The sequence below is a fragment of the Amblyraja radiata genome, chromosome 11 (assembly GCF_010909765.2).
Source record: "Amblyraja radiata isolate CabotCenter1 chromosome 11, sAmbRad1.1.pri, whole genome shotgun sequence".
In the NCBI taxonomy this organism is placed as follows: domain Eukaryota; kingdom Metazoa; phylum Chordata; class Chondrichthyes; order Rajiformes; family Rajidae; genus Amblyraja; species Amblyraja radiata.
In genome coordinates this window covers 56,823,432-56,844,348 of record NC_045966.1, presented here as the reverse complement: position 1 = coordinate 56,844,348, position 20,917 = coordinate 56,823,432, and the positions used below count along the sequence as shown (strand labels likewise).

General features: G+C 44.7%; 1 protein-coding gene across 2 annotated transcripts in view; it reads left to right on the top strand.

The window, feature by feature from the left end:
• Positions 1–20,917, top strand: part of adam19 (ADAM metallopeptidase domain 19) — a 157,962-nt gene that overhangs the window by 33,005 nt on the left and 104,040 nt on the right. For both annotated transcript variants that reach the window (XM_033029967.1, XM_033029968.1), the window contains one exon: positions 25–95. In XM_033029967.1, coding sequence (XP_032885858.1) covers positions 25–95 — 71 coding nt within the window. The remainder of the gene's footprint in view (positions 1–24; positions 96–20,917) is intronic.

Sequence of the window (20,917 nt, the reverse complement as noted above, 5' to 3'; positions counted from 1 at the left end):
CATCCTCCCTCTCTGTGGACACAGCACCCGACTTGGGCAGAGATCCGAGTCACAGCTGAAGGAAGAGAATACGTTTTACAGATCCAGAAAAATGAGTAAGTGCAACATGAACTGCAATGTCGGATGCTGTGCAGAATGAAGAGAGCTTTAGTGGGGGGGGGAAGGGCAGAATAATGGTGACAGCACACAATATACATTGCAAGGGCACGGGGAGGTCAGATAATGAATGCTGAATGTAGGATTCAATTATGTTTAAGGTCGAAGAAAATTGGGATTGGTACTGAGCAATAAAGAATGAAAGTGTAATTTAAAACGGGCAAGCCATACATTAATGAATACAAGATGCCTCGGAGTGTGGTGGAGGCAGGTTCTCTGGATGCTTTCTAGAGAGAGCTAGATAGGGCTCTTAAAAATAGCGGAGTCAGAGGATATGGGGAGAAGGCAGGAATGGGGTACTGATTGGGGATGATCAGCCATGATCACATTGAATGGCGGTGCTGGCTCGAAGGGCCGAATGGCCTACTCCTGCACCTATTGTCTATTGTCTATTGTCTATGTCAATAACTGCAGGCAGGGTTTAAAAAAAATTTAAGCAGTTTACTATTGGAGCGACTTCATTCATTGGAAGGTTATGCACAGCGAGGTATCCCTCTACATTACCTTTTCACCAATGACTGTCCAATTCGGTTTGAAAGCACGGATTGATTTTGTTTCCACCAACCATTGAGGCGGTGAATTACAGATGCTACTGCTTCCTGAGCAAAAAGGAAAGTGCTGGAGGAACTCAGTGGGTCAGGCAGCATCTGTGGAGAGAATGGACAGAAGGTTTAGTTTAGTTTAGAGATACAGCCGGGAAACAGGCCCTTCGGCCCACCGGGTCCGCGCCGACCAGTGATCCCCGCACATTAACACTATCCTCCACCTACTAGGGACAATTTTTACATTTACCAATTAACCTACAAACCTGTATGTCTTTGGAATGTGGGAGGAAACCGAAGATCTCGGAGAAAACCCACGCAGGTCACGGGGAGAATGTACAAACTCCGTACAGACTCCGTACAGACAGCTCCTGTAATTGGGATCGAACCCGGGTCTCTGGCGCTGCATTCACTGTAAGGCAGCAACTCTACCGCTGTGCCAGCGTGACTGCCCCGTGAAGTGTTTTGGGTCGGGATCCTCTTCAGACTGAAGACGTCATCAGTTTGAAGAAGGGCCCTGACCCAAAGTGTAATCGTTCATAGATGCTGCCTAACATATCGATGTTCTCCAGCACTTTGGTATTTCCTCAAGATTACAACACATGCTCTCTCTTGTGCTTCTTATTCCTACTTCCTGTGTGGGGAAATAAAGGATTTCCTCAGAATCCCCTTAAACCTGTGATCGCACTATTGACCCTGTCAAAGATTTGCCAGAATTCTGTGGCTGCACATTTTTCCAACAGCCCCTTATTGTTTATTCTACTTTTGTAACTGAAGTCAATAGACAATAGTTGCAGGAGTAGGTCATTTGGCCCTTCGAGCCAGCACTGCCATTCAATGTGATCATGGCTGATCATCCCCACTCAGTACCCCGTTCCTGCCTTCTCCCCATATCCCCTGACTCCGCTATTTTTAAGAGCCCTATCTAGCTCTCCCTTGAAAGCATCCAGAGAACCTGCCTCCACTGCCCTCTGAGGCAGATAATTCCACAGACAACTCCTTCATCCCAGGAACCATTCTTCTAAATCTTATCTGCATCTCTTCAGGATCTTCACCCATGTTGAATGGACTGGATGTAGTCCTTCAGTTGGGACACAATCAGATGCAATCTTTGTGGCCTAATGCCTTTATCTCTTAGAAAATACCCTGTCTCTTTAAGGATGAATGCATTGTCTCCCAAACTCTTGTCAATCTGAACATCCTTTAAGACTACCTCTTAATCTATGTTGGATCTCCTTATTCCCCCCACACTTCCCTGTATTGTATTTCACCTGCTGATATATTCCTGTCTTCTTTGGTCTCACTGTTTATTGCATTTCCAGACTTTGTGTTACAGTCGCTGCAGATTTGGAAGCCGTACACTGCATTCCAATTTCTAAGTCATTAATACACTTTAGAATTTTTTGGGATTGACCTAACTTTAAATTCTTGTGAAGAGTTTGCCAATACATCCTCTGGTTTAATGGTCTTGGTGACTGTGGGAAAATCCAAGACTTTATCTCTGCACAATTAACAGAAATGTCGGTTTATTTAGAAACTACTGATGAGGAGAACAAAAAAAATGAGGTTCATGCTTCATCCATTAGAGGAGAGAAATTTACGAGATGGCTTCTAAGACTAATTTTCATATTTGCCTCATCACTCCCCTTAAAATGAGACTGCTGTTTTAGCCATAAATTAATCAGGCAATTTATGAGAGAGAAACAGGGTAGATAGGAATTGGCCGATAACAGTCCAATGGGGGAGCTTCCTCATCTGTTACCTATCTATTACTTGCTAGCTCATAGCCTGTTCCTTCTCCCACCTCTTTACATTGACTACTTCATTCTATTCAAATCTAGTCGAAGGGCCACCTGTTCACATTCCTCCACAGATGCTGCCCAGCAAGCTGAGTTCCTCTCAATTGCTTTCTCATTTGCTGTAATACTCTAATTTCAGGCAACCAGCAGCCTCCCTGTCCTTCTCTCTCCTCCTACTCTGGTCCTCTCTTACTCTCCCCAACTTCGCACCTTAATCTCATCAATTTTCACCCCATTTATTTTACCCCTCCTCCCCCTATTGCCCACACCTCCATTCCCTGTCCTTCCCTTCTGCCACCACCCCTCATTCAGTTCCGCTCTTCACCTTACTTCCCCATCCAATTCCACAATCTGCAGCCCTTTAGGACACAGCGTGCCGGAGTAACTCTGCAGGTTAGGCAGATGAATTGGTGATGTTTCGGGTCGAAACCCTTCCTCAGTCCTTCGGCTCCATTTATCACCTCCACCCTTCCCTCCCCCACCTGACTGTTATCTGCCAATTAACTCCCCCTAACCCATCATTTTGTATTCATGCCTACTATATTCTGTTGTGCTGAAGCAAAGCAAGAATTTCATTGTCCTATCTGGGACTCATGACAATAAACTCTCTTGACTTGACTTGCTATATCTTGCCCCAACCCTTCCCCCACAGCTTTAGACTGGCTGCTTCCCTTCCACTCTTTCAGTCTAGATGAATGGTCTCAGCCCCAAACATCAACGGTCTCTGCCTGAAACATCAACAGTCTATTTCCCTCCAATGTTTCCTGACCTACTGAGTTCCTCCAGCTGCTCTGTTTTTATAGCTGCAGATTCCAATGTTCACAGTCTCTTATGTCGCTGTGGTTAAATTTGGTCTTTTTGGGAGCACACATAGTTGATCGTAAAAGTATGTATCGGATGGTAGAATTGATGAGAGTGTGCAGAGAATAGGTTACAAGGAAAATGAGTGAGACAATAAGAGTCGTCTGAAAGCCAATGTGAATTTACTGGGTGAAGTGGAGGAAATACACTCCAGTGAGTAATGCTTGCATAATCTGCAGTTGTTGCAGTATCCTGCATTGCTACACCTGGCAAATCAAGTGTGGCCCTCCCAATGTATCATGGCTGACACTTGGAGTTATTGAGTCATACAACATGGAAACAGACTTATTTGATTTCAAGTCCGATCCCCAACCACCCGCTAAGAAACAATACAATCCAATACAATACAATACAAATACAATACAATACAATTTATTTGTCATTTGGACCCCGTTGAGGTCCAAACGAAATGTCGTTTCTGCAGCCATACATTACAAAACGAAAAAGACCCGAGACACAACACAGTTTACACAAACATCCATCACAGCGCTGTGATGGAAGGCAAAAAAAACTTATCTCTCCACTGCACTCTCCCCCCCCCGATGTCAGAGTCAAAGTCCAAGCCCCCGGCTGGCGATGGTGTTTGTCCCGCGGCCATTAAAGCCACGCCGGGTGATGCAAGGTCGCGCACCGGGTCTTGGTGTTAGAGCCCCCGGCGGGCGCTCGCAAAGTCCCGCGGCCATTCCAAGCCGCGCGGGGCGGTGATGTAAGACCCCGCTCCAGCTGCTCTTCAACCCCGCAACTCGGGCGGGAGAAGTTGCTGCTGCGGAAGCCCCGAAAAGCGGTCTCCCCAGCAGGGACCCGCGGGCTCCCGGTGTTGCCGTCCGCCAGACCCGCAGTTGTAGCCTCCGAATCTCCGGGGATCGGGTCGCAGCAGCGCTCCACCACAGCTCCACCCGCTCCGGACTCGGCCAGCCCCGTGACGGTGAGTAGTCCGCAGCTCCGCAACTGGAGCCCCAGGTCGTTCCTGTTGGAGGCCGCTCCACGTTGCAGCCCCAACGACAACGGAGACCCGACAAGAAAAGGTCGGGTCTCCCGTGCAGGGGAAATATTTTAAAGTTCCCCCCCCCCCCACCCCACCCCCCCCACACACATACCCCGACAAAAAAAATAAAAATAAAAATAATAAAAACTACATAGAAACGAGACAAAAATAATAAAAAGACAGACGGACTGCAGAGGCCGCTGCTGACGAGAGTCGCGCCGCCCAGATTAATCCAGCATGACTCCAATTTTGTGCTCCCCACACACCCGTCAATTCCACCCCAGGGTTTCTGGTCGACCCACCTACATGAGGGGCAGTTTAGAGTGGCTAATTAAACCACTTGAGAAAACCCACGCTCTCACAGGGGGAATGTGCAAACTCCACATAGACAGCACCCGAGGTCAGGATTGAACCCTGGAGCTGTTAGGTAGCTGTGCTGCTAGCTATGCCTATTGCACAGAAAAGCCGGGATTGTTGGCACTTGTATCCAACTAAAGAAGCCTTGGCTTCATTTGGAGGAAGTGTATTTAATATTGAGCAAAAAAAAACAAAGTGCTGGAGGAACTCAGCAGGCCAGGCAGCATTAGTGGAGGGAAATGGATTTGGTCTGGGACTTATCAGATCCATTTCCCTCTATAGATGCTGCCTGACCCACTGAGTTCCTCCAGCATTTTGATTTATTTTTGCACAAGATTCCAGCATCTGCAGTCTTTTGTTTCTCCTATTTATTATTGTGTGCTACTAATTCTGGGTCTGAGGTTCTGCAGAACCTCCTGTGAAGCAATCTTGTTCATTTCACCCTGACATATCCTCTCGATAATAGAATGAACCAGTGGGATGAAAACCATTTCTGATTTCATCCTGAGTCACAGACATACCATAAGCAGCCGCTAATCAGATATTATGGATATTTATAGATGCTCCTTTTAAAGTGTCTTTGTTTTATTCCAGTGCGAGTATGGCAGGCCCTTGGCAGTCAATAGCTCGCATTGTAGCAATGTGCTAATCAATTAGTTCTACCCAAGGAAGCTGGTTACCAGAAATGAATCATACAAATGTGAACGTTTTAAATCTTTAACGCATGACTCTGTATTCTTGAATATCTAGCATGACTTAACCCCAAAACGAGTTCAACAAGAGTTAAAAGTGTGGCACAGCAGTAGATTTGTTGCCTTACAGCCCTTGCAGCACCAGAGACCCGGGTTTGATCCTGGCAATGGTTGCTTGTCTGGAAGGGGTTTGTACGTTCTCCCCGTGACCTGCGTGGGTTTACTCCAAGATCTTCGGTTTGCCTCCCACACTCCAAAGACGTACAGGTTTGTTGATTAATTGGCTTGGTATAAATGTAAAAACTGTCCCTAGTGTAGGGTAATGTGAATGTGCGGGGATCACTGGTCAGCACGGAATCAGTAAAATTCTAAACCTAGAAGCTAAAACTAAAACGCCCTGATCTCATGAAAGAAGCCTACCGGGTGACAAGGGATAAAAGTGGTTAATGATGAGGTATTTGTCAACTCTTCAGGGCGGCATGGTGGTGCAGTGGTATTGCTGCCTTACAGAGCTTTCAGCACCAGGGACCCGGGTTCGATCATGACCATGGGTGCTGTCTGTATGAAGTTTGTACGTTCTCCCCATGACTGGCATGGTTTTTTTCTGAGATCTTCGCTTTCCTCCTACACTCCAAAGACGTACGGGTTTGTAGGTTAATTGGCTTTCTATAAATATAAATTGTCCCTAGCGTGTGTAGGATAGACAAACATGCTGGAGAAACGCAGCGGGTGAGGCAGCATCTATGGAGCGAAGGAAATTGGTAACGTTTCGGGTCGAAACCCTTCTTAAGACTAGGATAGTGTTAGTGTGCGGGGATCGCTGGTCGGCGCGGACCCGGTGAGCCGAAGGGCCTGTTTCAGCTAAACTAAACTAACAGTGAATACTGAGGGTTGAGCTGGGTTGACAACTTCAATGCGGTGCTGAGGAACTGCTGCACTGGTGGATTTTTGATGGGTGGCTAAATCAAGACACTGGCTGCCCTCAGGTGGTGACTTGGTACCATTTCTAAGAAAAGCAGGGGGTGCAGCAGGGTGGGATTATTACTGAAATCTTGGATAATACTCGTCCCCCAACATCTTTTTTAAAATGGACTATCTCATCCTGTATGTGGGAGCTTGCTCAGCACTTACGAGTTACTGTGCTTTCAGCATTGATTACACTTCAGAAGGGCAGACCATTATCCATTTTTATTTGTACCTATTTAATTACTCAACGGTTGTGAGGCAGAATACCAATCAATTCTTACCCCTTCGCTTACAGATACTGAATGCACGATCTTCATTTCTAATAAGTTTTATTCCGAATTTGCGACATTCACACGTTCCTTTTCTCTCTGTCTCTTACATTTGTAATGTCACAGGCCAGTTTATTATTTTATTACAGGTGATACCTATTTAAGATAAATAGCAAACAGAACTGGGAGTTCATCCGCTCTCTGTTAAAAGTGTAGATGAGGGTTGAAGTATTGAAGGATATTTACTTGTACAGAATCTGAAGAGCATAGCTCTTGCCAAAGAATTAATTGAACAGCCCTTCGAAATATATATTGGAAAATTCCTTAATTACTAAACCCAATATCTCTCCAGGTTCCCCATTTAATTTCCCCTCTGTGTTCAAGCAATACCCATTTTCATTAGCTTAAGAAGGAACTGCAGATGCTGGAAAATCGAAGGTAGACAAAAATGCTGGAGAAACTCAGTGGGTGAGGCAGCATCTATGGAGCAAAGAAAATAGGCAATGTTTTGGGTCGAAACCCTTCTTCTGAAGAAGGGTTTCGTCCTGAAACGTTGCCTATATCCTTTTACCATGGATGCTGCCTCACTTGCTGAGTTTCTCCAGCATTTTTGTCTACCTCCCATTTTCATTAGTCTTCATTTACGCCTGGGCTGTGCCCCACTCATGACGGACTTTGGCACGTTGCCTCAGAATGTTAATGGAATCTTAAAAAAAAATCTTGCTTTCCAAGTAAAAATGCTTGCACTGCAACTTAATATTTCACCACTAATCTGGGCAGTGCTTCTAAATGTGTTTCAGGCAACACTGTGACAATGAATGAAGGGGTCGCCAAGTAAACTGGTTTAATGGGATCTAACTGAAAGCACACAACCAACAGGCAGAGCACATTGCTTTAAACACATTCATCGTGTGCCTGCTGCTGTGATCTCTTAATTTCAAGGTCTTCGTCCTTGGCAGTTGTTACAGTTTCTCTTTTGAGAAGGTGACCTCAAGATTGAACATCGGCCAATTTGCACATTGCTGAGAGTATTTTTGTTGGTCCAAGAATTATCTAATGTGCAAAAACATTTCTCTTATTAACTATAAAAGGAAATATAAAAGGGTTTCATCTCCAGTTATTTGTGAGGCAGAGATTTGTCATGAATACATCACTTCTCAAAAGTACTGTAAATTTGTTGGCAGCTGTTATGGTCTAATCCCTTGTGTGGGGTGAGTACAATACAATACAAATACAATACAATACGGTTTATTTGTCACATTGCACATAAAGTGCAAGTGAAATGAATATGTCAGCAGCGGTACAATGATAAAAAACACACACAAAAACACAATAAAAATTTAACATAAACATCCACCACAGCATTCATCACTGTGGCGGAAGGCACACAATTTGGCCAGTCCTCCTCCATTTCCCCCCGTGGTCGGGACCTCAACCCTCCGCAGCCATTGCTGCGGGCGTCCAGATGGTAAAAGGACAAGGTACAAGTCCAGGTAAGTCCAGGATCGGCTCTTCCCCACCGGAGACCGCCGCTTTAAGTTGGTGTAGGCCGCAGGCCGGCGGTCGAGATTTAAAGTTTAAAGTTCCCGCCGCGCCGCAGCCAGAAGCACCGCAGACCGCAGGGCCGGCGGTCAAAGCTCCCCTCTAGGGGTGATGTTAAGTCCACGCCGGGTCCGCGGTAGAAGTTGGCCGCAGGCCGGCAGTGATGGCTTCTTCTTCCCCCGGGTCCCCCACGAGGGAGCCCGGGCTGCGGACGCCGCGCCAGCTGGAGCTGTGCAGACCGCGGCTTCAGGCTGCCGGCTGCCGCGGGCCAGCGAAACGGAGCGCCCCCCTCCAGCGAGCCCCAGCGAGGGCTCACCCGCTCCACGCCGAGAGTCCACGCTGCGCCCGCCGCTGAAGCCCTGGGCGCGTCTCCGGGAAAGGCCGCGCCGATCCTTGTTGTTAGGCCACGGGGGAGGCGACCTGTAAAAAGTCGCCTCTCCATGGAGGAGGCGGCCGAAACGGTTTCCCCCTCACCCCCCCACACCACCTCCCACACAAAACACACAAAGAAACATTAAAAACATACTTTAAAACATACTAAAAAAAATAAAGAAAGTTGAAAAAACTAACGCGCTGCTGACAGGACTGCCGCCATTGCAGCGCCCCCACCGACAGGCCCTTTAGCTCACTAGTAAACTAAGATATAGATTTGTAGTAACATGGAAAGAATCCAACAACTCATCCCAGGGCAATTTTACAGAACAATTACAATACTGTAAAGAGTATTCAAATTAAATTGACAAATTAAGGGCCTGTCCCACTTATGCAATTTATGCAACTACTCACGACCATCCATGCGACATGTGACGCCTGTTTGGTCGTGAGTAGTCGGCCAAAGAGTCGTACCTTTTTCTGGTCGCCGCTGGATTTTCAACATTTTGAACATTTTCGGCAACCTGCTGTGACTATGATGGGTGTCGGCAAGTCGCCGATAATATCACGTCAGTGGGACAGGCCCTTTAGCTCACTAGTCCATTTGATCCACACGCCATCCTTTAATATAAGAACTGATTCCCTCCACCATCCATACAGTAATGGGCCTGTCCCACTGTACGAGTTTACCCAAGAGCTCTCCCGAGTTTAAAGAAAAATCAAACTCGTGGTAAGCACGTAGAATGTACGTTGGAGCTCGGGACGTCTCTTAGCGGCTCGTAACGCTAACGGCAGGTGATCGGGAAACGCGGTAAGCTCGTGAAGACTCGTGAAGGTTTTTCAACATGTTGAAAAATGTCCACGAAAGCACCGAGTACCCACGAGCGGCTATTACTGTAATTCTCCGAGTTCGAATCAGGGGAAACTCGGGAGAACTCTTGAATTAGCTCGTACAGTGGGACAGCCCCATAAGGCCGACGCATACACCAAACACTGGATACACTGCACGTCACCAAAGCTTCTTTAATAACACTCCCCAACCTCATAGATGTGCGGAAAGGCTATCATCTCTCGTTTTTCTTCCTAGTCACACTCCACCCAAATAGGATCCAGGTTCCTTTCCTCATTCATCACTTTTTTTTCAAAATCCTGGAGCAACATATACTGGGGAAATTAGGATTGGCTGCAGTTGTTTTCCAAGGGCAACTAGCGAAGGCCGATAAAAACCAGCCGTCGAATGTGAATCACAGTTCCGGTAAACAGGCACTTTTTTCATGGCAAAAAAATTATGTTCTTCAACTCAAGGCCGTGAAATATTGTACCTTCCCCAGTCTTTCCTGAGCTTGGAATAAAGAGATCTGCAATTTACAATTGACACTGAGCCAGGAGTGATATGTGAAGAGGAGAACAAACTGTTGGCATGTAGATATTAAATCCAGATTAACACAACAAGGTGTGAGGAAACAGATTCTGGGCATTATAATTGTAACTGGATATCCTGGTTTAGTCGGAGACGTTTTCTGTTTTCGGAGATACAGCGTGGAGACAGGCACTTCGCCCCACTGACTCCATGCTGAATCCTCGATCACCCATTCACACTCGTCCCACTTTCTCATCCACTCCCTATTCATTAAAGGCAATTTTACTGAGGCCAATAAAACCCCCCACATTTTTGGGATGTGGGAGGAAACTGGAGCACCCAGAGGAAACCTGCGTGATCAGGGGGAGAACGTGCAAATTCCACATAGATGACACCCGAGGTCAGAATTCGAACCAGGTCTTTGGTGCTGTGGGGTAGCAGCTCCAGCAGCTGCACCATTGTGCTGCTGCAAAGTGGTGTGAATGCTGCTCGTAGAATGGAAACACCAGAGGAGATGGCAAAAGTAATGCAACCAGTGCCATTCTCTTGCTCTTTCTCTGTAGCTCTCCAAATCTTTATAACAACATGAATGAGTATAGACGTTGGGAGGTCATGTTGCAGTTAAGGAAGACATTGTCGAGTATTGTGTTCAGTTCTGGGAAGCGTGTAATAGGAAAGACGTTGTCAGGCTGAAAAAGGTGCAGAGATGATTTACAAGGATGTTGCCAGGGCTCAGGCAAGAGGGAGAGTTTGAGCAGGCTAGGACTGATTTCCTTGGAATGCAGGAGGATGAGGGGTGATCTTATGGAGGTGTACAAAACCATGAGAGGAATGTCAGGTAAGCACACAGAGTCTCTTGCCCAGAGTAAGGGAATCGAGGGCCAGAGGACAGAGGTTTAAATTGAGGGTGGGGGGGTGGAGAGATCTAATAGGACTGGGGGGAAGCTTAAAACAAGCTATTTACATTGGGGGCACGTCCGAGATCTCAACGGACCCCCAAACACAAGTTTGCGATTAAGGGAGTTGAGCTGTTTTGATCGTGAGAGCAGAAATCGGTGCCACTGTGCAGTTTTTGCATTGATTTTCAGCACTTCGCTAGTTGAGCAGATCGATCATTCGTGGGCTTGGAAAAGGGTCCCAACGAGATCGTAGAACAGAGACTAGCAAGCAGGGGGGGGGGGAGGGGGTGTGGGGGGGAGGGAGCATGTGAGAGGGGAGAGGGGTGGTTTGGGGGAGGTGTGTGGGCGGGGTGTGTGGAGGGGAGGGGTGTGTGTGGGCAGGGGGTATGTGGGGGGGGGGGGGTTAGAGGCCCTGCTGGGGTTGGGTTAGAGGCCCTTTTCTCAGTTAGAGGCCCAAAACCTGGTCGTAGTTGGCAGACAGCAGCTGCTTAACCAGAGCCAAACGTGCATCCTTTCCCAGATTTGGTATTCAATTGGAGGGGTATTGTAAACAAGGCTGGTTTACGTGCTAAGCGGTAAGGCATTTGACCTGTCGTTGCTGGGAGCGCTGATTGGAATAGTGTGTTCTGAAAATTGACATTGACTGCCGGTGCCAAGCAGGTGTAAAGAAAGTCCTTTTGAAGAGGTAAAACCTAGGTTGGTTAGAGGCCACGCCTGTGTGAAGATATCTGAATCCCTCCCTGGAGTGATGGACGAGGAATCTCGTAAAGGCACTGGGCTCAGTGGCTAGAGTATAGATTGGTTGGGAATACTCTAGCCCATTCGAGATTTCATTGGGCAATTAAATTTGAATTTGAGAGCCCGCGTGTGTTGAGTGATATGCACCAAAACTAATTGGTCCGAGAGCGAGTTTAGATTTGCCGAATTAATGTTTCCAAATACAGAATTTCACATTGAAGTTCTGCCCGTTACAGTAGAATTTGAATTCTGTGTAAATAGAACTTCGGAGTTTGTGCATGTTTTTTTTTTTTTAATTTGTATTTTTATTTGAAGCATTGTACAATAGTATAAACCATGACATAAGACGTAATACATTTTGTGTACAACTTCTGTTTTAAATTTAGCAAGAGAAAGGTAACACAAGAAAGAAAGCGTAAAAAGGAAAGAGTGAAGGAAATGGTGATGTGTAAACCCTGGAGCACCAAGTGATATCTGAGTAACAAGTGATATCCTGTAGAAAGATAAGGAGAAAAACCCATAGAATTATAAAAAAAGAAGGAAGGAAGAAGGAAAAAAAAGAGAGAAAAAAAGGGAGAAAAAAAACAGAAACAGAAAAGGGATATGCCTACTTCATATCTCACCACATCCATCACCCAGTTCAGAAACAGTTAATTTCCAGAGTAGAGTTGCACCATACTATACTTGTAATAAATCAATGAAAGGAGACCATATCTTTAGGAATTGCTCTAATTTTCCTGCTAAGACGAGTCTCTTATCTTCAAGATGTAGCTTCTCAGACATACTTGTGATCCACATTTTAAGCATTGGGGTGGGTGCATTTTTCCAAAATTTGAGTATAAGTTTTTTTGCCATTATCAGGCGGTAGTTAAAGAAATGTCTTTGAAATGTAGTTAGCTCAGAGCAGGCTCCTGTTGGTCCAAAAAGAATCAATTCTGCATGGGGGTCCAGTTTTGTTTTAAATCATTTTGTGAAGATTTCAAAGATTTCTTTCCAAAATGTTTGGAGTTTTATGCAAGAGACAAAGGAGTGTGCTATAGATGCTTCTTGAGATAAACAGATTAAACAGTTTGAGATTAATTTTGAATAGCGGCTGATCAACAGTGAATAGTAACCCTCTGATCGATTGTTGATTAGTACCTGATAGCGAAGAGTAACTGAGAGACGGGAACCTGGTTTACTTGGTGAAAAGTACCCGGATGTGAGAGGTACCCCTAATTTTGTAGAACTATGAGAGGAGGGATAGAGGTCCCCCTATAGAAGTCCAGTCTTAGCAGGGGAAAGTAACATTTAGGAGGAAAAGTAGTCCATTTAAGAAGTTGTACCCTCAGCAAAAAGTGTCCTAGGAAGGAGAAAATTTTCGATATCGGAGGGAGAGCTTCACTGATTGATAACAGCGCGACGCAGCATTGAGATCGAGTGTTTGTAATCTGGGCGCTAGCGTGTTAAATTATTATTGTAAATTTCCACCCAGCACCGTCTTTTTTAGCTTCTTTATCGGATCCGAATTGTATAAATACTTTGCGTATGTAAAAATATTTATAGTGTGTTAAGATTTAGAGTGTGTTAAGATTGCGGACCGCTACTTGTATTGTCTGTGTGAGTGATAAGGAATTTTGGGTGTTAGATAATTGGAGTAAAAGTGCGTTTGAATTGAATATTTGTATCTGTGTAAATCGGGATTGTAGTATTGTTAGAATCCGATTCGTGATGGTTCGATCAGGGTTCGTATTCTTTCGATCGCTGTGTCGGGGAAGGAGTTGTTCCGTACGCCACGAAGAGGATTTATTAGAGTGTGCGATTCGTCGTCATAATAAGTGGATGCTTGTAGTTTATATTGGGGGTGTGTCTTGGTTTACTTGTAATTGAGGGAATAATTTCTTGTCTGATTATAGTTTTACTTGCGTGGTTCGGGTTTATTTGTCTGTGTGAACTTAAAGTGTTCTGAGTGGGAGAGATTGCTGCTAAAATTTAAATATTAAGAGCCGGTGCTGTAGTTTGGGAAACCGGAGATTCTTTATTTACAGGCTGAGAGTTGTATGAAGTGATTGTGATCGAGCTGATAAGAAAGTTGAGAGCGTGATTGAACAAGAGCGAGCGAGTCGAACAATTGAATAGAGCAATTGAGTGGAGTGATTGGGAAAGATTGAAGGTACAATTGTGTGAGAAGGTGTGAATCTGCTAGACATTAGTCATTGCATGGGAGCAATTTCAGTCGCCTTGGAGGAAGGGGCCAGTATTGAGGAGGCGTGAGTGCTTTGCATCTTATCTGTATTGTGTCTATTGTGCAGGAGGATGGGGAATGTACTGGAGAAGGACCTATCAAATATTCCTGAAAGTCTGATAAGAATAATTTGTGAGAAAATTCCGCATGAAGCAGAGATTAAGAAAATTATCGGGAAAATTAAATAAAGTTTTGAGGAACGAACTTTGGCCAATAGGTGGGCTAAAGTCTATAGTAGGAACAACCTACATAAAGACAATTGTTAGACAATATGGAAACTGTGAAGAAGGGAACAAGCTTATTGAAAGTTCACTGAAAGGAAAGTAAATAAAGAAGTTGTTCTGCTTTCTACTTTAAGAATGACAGCGTTTAAATTAGGGATTAGAATGGAAAAAGAGAGAACTGGTCCTTCTCTAGACATTTTGGAACAGGGAAAGAAAGATAGTGGAAGTCAGGAGCAGGAGAGAACATCATCTTTTAAAGGAGAAATGACTGCGATGGCTCTTAAAGGGGAGGTGCCGACTAAAATCAAACTGATTAAATTTAGTAAGAGTGCCGCGGTTAGCGTGGATCTCGAAGGGAGAGAAGCCCAATATATACAAGGATGGGCAGATTTTTTCGGAACAGAGTCACAGCATTCCTCTCAGCCCTCTCATGTTCTTAGTTCGGAGACACCATGCGCAGCTTGCGAACTGGGGCGCTCAGGACGAGTTAGTGCTATCTTCGACTCCACCCACTAATTTCAAATCCAAAGTGGGAAAATCGGGAAAGGACTCTCCAGCTCCAACGATTGCTTCACGGGCAGAGGATAGTGTAGGGAATCAGGGAGCTAGAAGGAAGGTTCCTCAGAAGTGGGTGCCAAAATTAATTGGGAAATCAAGTGGGAAAGTGAAAGAATCCTTCCTAAAGTATAGTGATTCCGGTAGCAGAAAGAGCAGTTTCTCTGATGGTGAGACAGCAGGAGGCTATGAAGTGGCTGATCCTAACATGGATAACATTATAAGATCAGAGCAAATTCCCGACGATATGGATTCCCCGTAGGTAATTCCCTAGTTGGAAGCTGCCTACTCCGCCTTTAGAATTAGATCCCGTAGTAGGTGCAAATTATCCCCGGGCTACAGATGTCAACATTTCAATGCAACCTGGTTCAACGGCAGCTAAATCCTTCCAAAGACCCATACTAAGAATCCAGAAACAGGAAGTAACATCGAAGGAGGAGGATTTTGAAGCATGGATAGACAGGCCAATCCGAGAGCCGACTTTCCCTCAGTTTGGTTGGAGAGGCTATAGAGCTGTTAGACCTGATCAATGTTACATCTGTGGGGAATCAGGACATTGGAGCCGATCTTGCCCTGTGAGGGAACAAAGAGAAGGAAGTGGTCAAAGAAGAGGGCCACGGGGTCTAAGAAGTCAGTGGATCCCTAGAGGTTACTCTTGGGACCCCGAAGGTAGAGGAAGAGAACACTGGCCAGAAGATCAGGGAGCAGGGACATTCTGGCAGCCAAATCCATTCCGATAGCCCTGATCTGCCAGCTAATACAAAGTATGACATCTGAGGGTCTTCTCACATGGCCCAAAAATAATAATAAATTATAAGAACAAGAAAGAACACCACCCCTTCCGAATCACAGGAAGAGAGTTACAAAGAAGCTGATGGATTGAGAAACCTCACTAAAAGGAAGGACTACAAAAAGGGAACCATATTAACTGGTGTCAGAAAGAATAAGAACTAAAAGGAACTAAACTGGCACTAGGGAGAGAAGAAACTTATTGCGCAGGAGGTACGGGAGTAGGGAAAGGGCTATTGTACTAATTTGTTACAAAGTTGTTGTGACTGCAGGACAGTATAACCTACAACGCCACTATCTGGGGAGTGAGGTAAAGAGCATGTGGACTCTTGAGAACGGGCAGAAGACACAGCTCAGGTCGGATGTGTAGTGAATATCTCCATCAAGGTAGCTCCCCAGAGAAAAGGACTAACAACAAAGAAGAAATAATACTGTCCTGTCCCTTTAAGACATCTGGGAGAGGCCAACAAATAGAGAAGGCTGCTCCTCAGTATCCCTACTCCTTTGAAACTAACATCGAGGAAGAGGAAGATGAAGATACCTCCCCGAGTGCCCAACTTTAACATCATCTAGCTTTTGACACCAGTGAAAAAAAAAGAAAATAACACCATCCACATTTTCTAAAAGATACAGACAACCTATGGCAACCATTGGGGCAAGCTCTGATTTGAAGAATTGAATTTAAATTTGAAAATTGACATTCCTCTGTGGTTCGGGGCAAAACATCTACTTTGCGCCTAAATTGTAGTCATTAGATATAAATTGATAACATTTTTAATTCGATCTCTAAATTGTATGGTAATGAATTGGAAGGATTTTAAAGTTTGAGATTTGGAACTGACTTGTGAGATTTGGCTTAGGAGTATTTAAAATTTGATTATTAAATTGGTATTTTTATTGTCTCATGCCCACACAGGCCGCCAAAGATGGGAAGGATTATTCAGAGAACATCAGGGAAGGATGGAACTTGGGAAGATCTGGTAACATGGGAGAATTATTCAGGGAACATGAGAGTTGGCATTGGAGATAGTAAAAAAGAGGACTGTGAACTGCAGGACTTCCCTTTAAGAGACCAAAGTTAGCATACTAAGAAAGCTACTTAGAGGTAAAACTAGTTATGAGGAAGAACCGAGCTATGGACTGAGAGCCGAGCTAACATACAAAGGAAGAAATACTGGAGGAGAAGTCTATTGAATTAGAAGGAGGAATAAAGAAATGGGTGTTGAGATATCAGAGTCAATGTATTTGACCGGTGGATCTAAATTTGTTTAACCCTTGATAGTAAACCAGCTTCTATTATCAAGGTGGAAATAAATTGTCCCTAGATTCAGCGTTCTTAATTGCCTTTATGATAAAATTGACAACATATTAAACTTGATTGATTAAATTTGAACAGCTGGGAATTCCGCAGGAATTGGAATGGAATTATGTTATCAACCACAAAGCTGTGGAATGAGAAGGGTGAGACGGACCCAGAATCTTAAAATATTAAATTGAAGGAATTAGACTGAATTTGGTTGAATTGAAACATTCTTCATGGTTTGCTTTAAATAAGAGTCACGCCTGTAGTGAAATCTGGACTGAACCCAGCTGAAATTTATATGAGAAACCATCATCAGATATACATTAAGGAACATCGTGTGAATACGGAGAGGGCTGATTAGTGTTGATCCTAGGTTAGTAAAGAGTATATTATATAGCAGAAATATAGTAGAAATAGTTATAGTGATATGGAAAAGGGTTTGTGACAGAATAGGAATACAGTGAATTTATGGGAAAGCATTAGTGCATGAATGGTAATTTGCTTTGTCCCAAGTTTTTCAGGAATTATAGGTTATAGGTTTGACTATAGAAAGGGATGGAAGAATGGACAACAACACGGGTGGAGGGAATTTGCGCCCATGAAAACTCGAGAGCTGAAGACTCATCAGACGGAAATTGTGAAGCTACGCTCACGAAAACTCGGGAAGCTTGATAAGATTCTGGGAAGAAACATCATCATCTTGTTGTTAATAGATGGAGAATGTAATAGTCACACATGTATATCTGGTCATCTGATTATTTGGCTATCATAAATGATGGTTTATCATATATGATAAAAGGAAGGAATGTTAATTCTGGCCAAATTGGAGATGCCAGGACACCAACATTTAGTAAAGGCTCCTGTGCTGCTAGGCCATTTGGTCAATTTAAATGTGCCTTCTGTAGAAATGGGACAAGCTGCAGAATGGTGCCAGCTTGTCTGGAGCCCAGATAAGAGTTGCAGGGAAAGAATGTGACATCTGCAGCTTCTTACAATTAGGTGTAAATTGCATGAAACGGATTGGGTGAATGCAAACCAGACATACACATTGTAAATAATGTTGCAAATCATTACTTTGCTAGACGTTGATTGGGTTAAGTGTTGAGCCTTGTCTGGGTTTCTTGAATATTCAGGCACTTGTTGCATAATTAATCTCCATTAACTTGGAACTTCTAGAAACTTCGTCAGATACATTGTATTAGTTACTGTATTATTGGGTTAGGGAAATGTCTATCATGTACTGTGTTAATCAATATCTGTTATTGGACTGTATAGAGACCACCCCCATATGGTTCGTCCCCTCAAGGGTCGGGGACCTATAAAAGGTAGCTCCCACGATGTCCTGTGTCGATCTTCTGGAAGAACGCTTGGGACTGCGTGACCTTTTGGAGTGTCTCTGCTTGCACGAGGCTAGGAGAGCTTGTACAGGCAGATACAAGGATCAAACCCGCGGTGGTTAGGTATAGTAGAGGGGAACTGTTATTGTGTTTTTTCGAAAATAAAGTTTAGTTGCGCAAGTGCTTGACTCAGTATCTTATTGACTGAAACTAGACTGGGGGGAGGCTTAGAACGAGCTATTTACAGTGTTAGTGTGCAGGGATCGCTGGTTGTCATGGACTCGGTGGGCCGAAGGGTCTTTTTCCATGCCGTATTTCTAAACTAAACTTAAAGTAGCCATTTGTCATGTACATGTGCAGACAGATTTAGAATATAGATGAGAAGGAATTTCTTTAGCCAGAGGGTGGTGAATCTGTGGAATTCAATGCCACAGATGGCTGTTGAGGCAGTCATTGGGTATTTTTAAAACAGAGATTGATAGGTTCATGATTAGTAAGGGGGTCAAAGGTTGCATGCAGAAGGCAGGAGAATGAGGTTGAGAGGGAAAAATAGATCAGCCGTGATCAAATGGCGGACAGAGTTGATGGGCCGAAAGGCCTAATTCTTCTCCTATATCTCATGGTTGTCTGGGTTCTATAAGGGGCAAGTTAATGAGTTGCATTTTGAGCGTTGTGTGGGGAATGAGGACTTAATGAAGGACAGAGTGTCACGGGGTATTAGGTGAACAAGATTTTTTGCTGAAAAAGATTAGGTGGCTAAGGTTTTTGCAAATCTCAGGACAGTGGAGGCTGAATAATCTGCACCCTTGTACGATGCCCATCTTTGTCAGGTTCTGGAGCATGTGGCTTGGAGAGCAACCTGTATATTCTAGAACAAGATGCAATCTAGAGTTATTTGGAAGTAAATTTTCATTCCCTTTTTAATTTCAATTTACAGGTGGATGTCGTGTGTGAGTGATGGGAAATCTCTGAGCTCCTTGGGGACGTATTATATGGCACTTAATGGGACAGATCATTTATTATTTAGCAGTCTCTAAAGGGAGGAGATTTTTTTTTCTATGAACCGGCTGCCACATCTGGTCAGGTTTCTGGGTGTGAGCTGGTCATGTGACTGAGTTCAGAGGCCTCGGAGCACTCCTCAATCTGATTCCATCATATGACATGGGTGGTGGCCATTTGGTCCATTGAGCCTATGCCAGCTCTGAGCTATTCCACTAGGTCGATTGCCCCACTCATTTCCCTGCAACCTACTTTCTCCAAACTCACTTCCAGCCGTCCCGTCTAGTTTAGTTCAGTTTAGAAATACAGCAGGGAAACAGGCCCTGCAGCCCACCGTCTGCACTGACCAGCGATCTCCGCACATTAGCACTATCCTACACACACTAGGGACAATTTTACATTGATACCAAGCCAATTAACCTACAAACCTGCGCGTTTTTGGTGCGTGGGAGAAAACCGGAGCACCTGGAGAAAACACACGTGGTCACGGGGAGAATGTATAAACTCCGTGCAGACGACACCCGCAGCCGGTATTGAACCCTGGTCGCTGGCGCTGTAAGTGCTGTAAGGCAGCAACTCTACTGCTGTGCTGCCAGGTCTGTTAGGAATAATGCCCCTAACCAAATTAGGCAATTTTTTTTTTTAGGCAACTACAGGTGACTAGGCTGTCACCACATAGTCCCTGGGGGGTCGCCTATATCGTCATGAGTCGTCTCCTCAGCCGCCCAAAGAATTGTAACGTTTTTCTGGTCGCCGCTGGATTTTGAAATGTTCAAATCTTTTCGGTGACAGTCGACGACAGTCGGCTTGTCTCCAATGAGCGTAGCTTGACTTCTCCTGACGTAGGTGCTGTTGTAGGTTGTCGCTAGGATGACGTAGGTTGTTGCCGGCTTATGCAGCACGTTAAATAAAGGCCTTGGCAGTTTGCTAGGCCTTTTGTCACCTAATCTGAATGTCATTGAAGTGGAATGAATTTGGGAAAAGATTTTAATTAACCTACATCTCTGAACATTTAATTTTAAAGGAAAGATCCATCTTTGGGGACTGCCTTAGTACTAGATTCCAGACTGCCTTTGATCATCATACCACATTTGTCCAGTGTCTCGTCCGTGGGACCAACCATGCTGGGGGTTGTGAAAGTGGATGGACAACCGTGATCTGGTCAGGGAATTCAGCCCAGTGCGCCCATCATCGACTAAATGACTGCAGTTTGGGCAACCTCCCCATGTAAAGTATTGCAAGATGTGTTTGGGCAAAAAAAGGGGTTGATCTTTTGAAGAAAGGTCAACAGGTTCCAGCTAGACCAGATGATTTGGACTCAATTGGGAAAGAGTCTCTAAATGGCAATGTATGTAATGTGATCTAGAACCACTATCATCAGACTGGAACTAGACACATCCAATGAGCCTGTGAGCGATTGATCGATACAGCATGAAAACAGGCCCTTCGGCCCACCTATTCCACTCTGGCCATTGATCACCCGTTTACACTAGTTAGTTTGGTTTTTAGGTTAGAGATGCAGCGTGGAAACAGGCCCTTCACACAGTGTCCTGCACACACTAGGGATAATTTACATTTATCCCTAGCCAATTGACCTACAAACCTGTATGCCTTGGGCATGGGAGGAAACTGAAGATAGAGGAGAAAACCCACTCAGGTTACGGGGAGAACGTACAAACTCCATACAGACAGCACCCGTAGTCAGGGTCGAGCCTGGATTTCTAGTGCCGTCAGGCAGCGACTCTACCACTGCGCCACCATGCTGCCCAAATTTCTATATTATCCCATTTTCCCATCCACTCCTTAAACACTAGGGGTAATTCACAGGCCAAACCTGCACGTCTTTGGGACGTGGGAGGAAACCAAAGCTCCTGAAGGAATCCCACGTGGTCACAGGGAGAAGATGCCAATCACACAGACAACACCTGAGATCAGGATTGAACCCGGT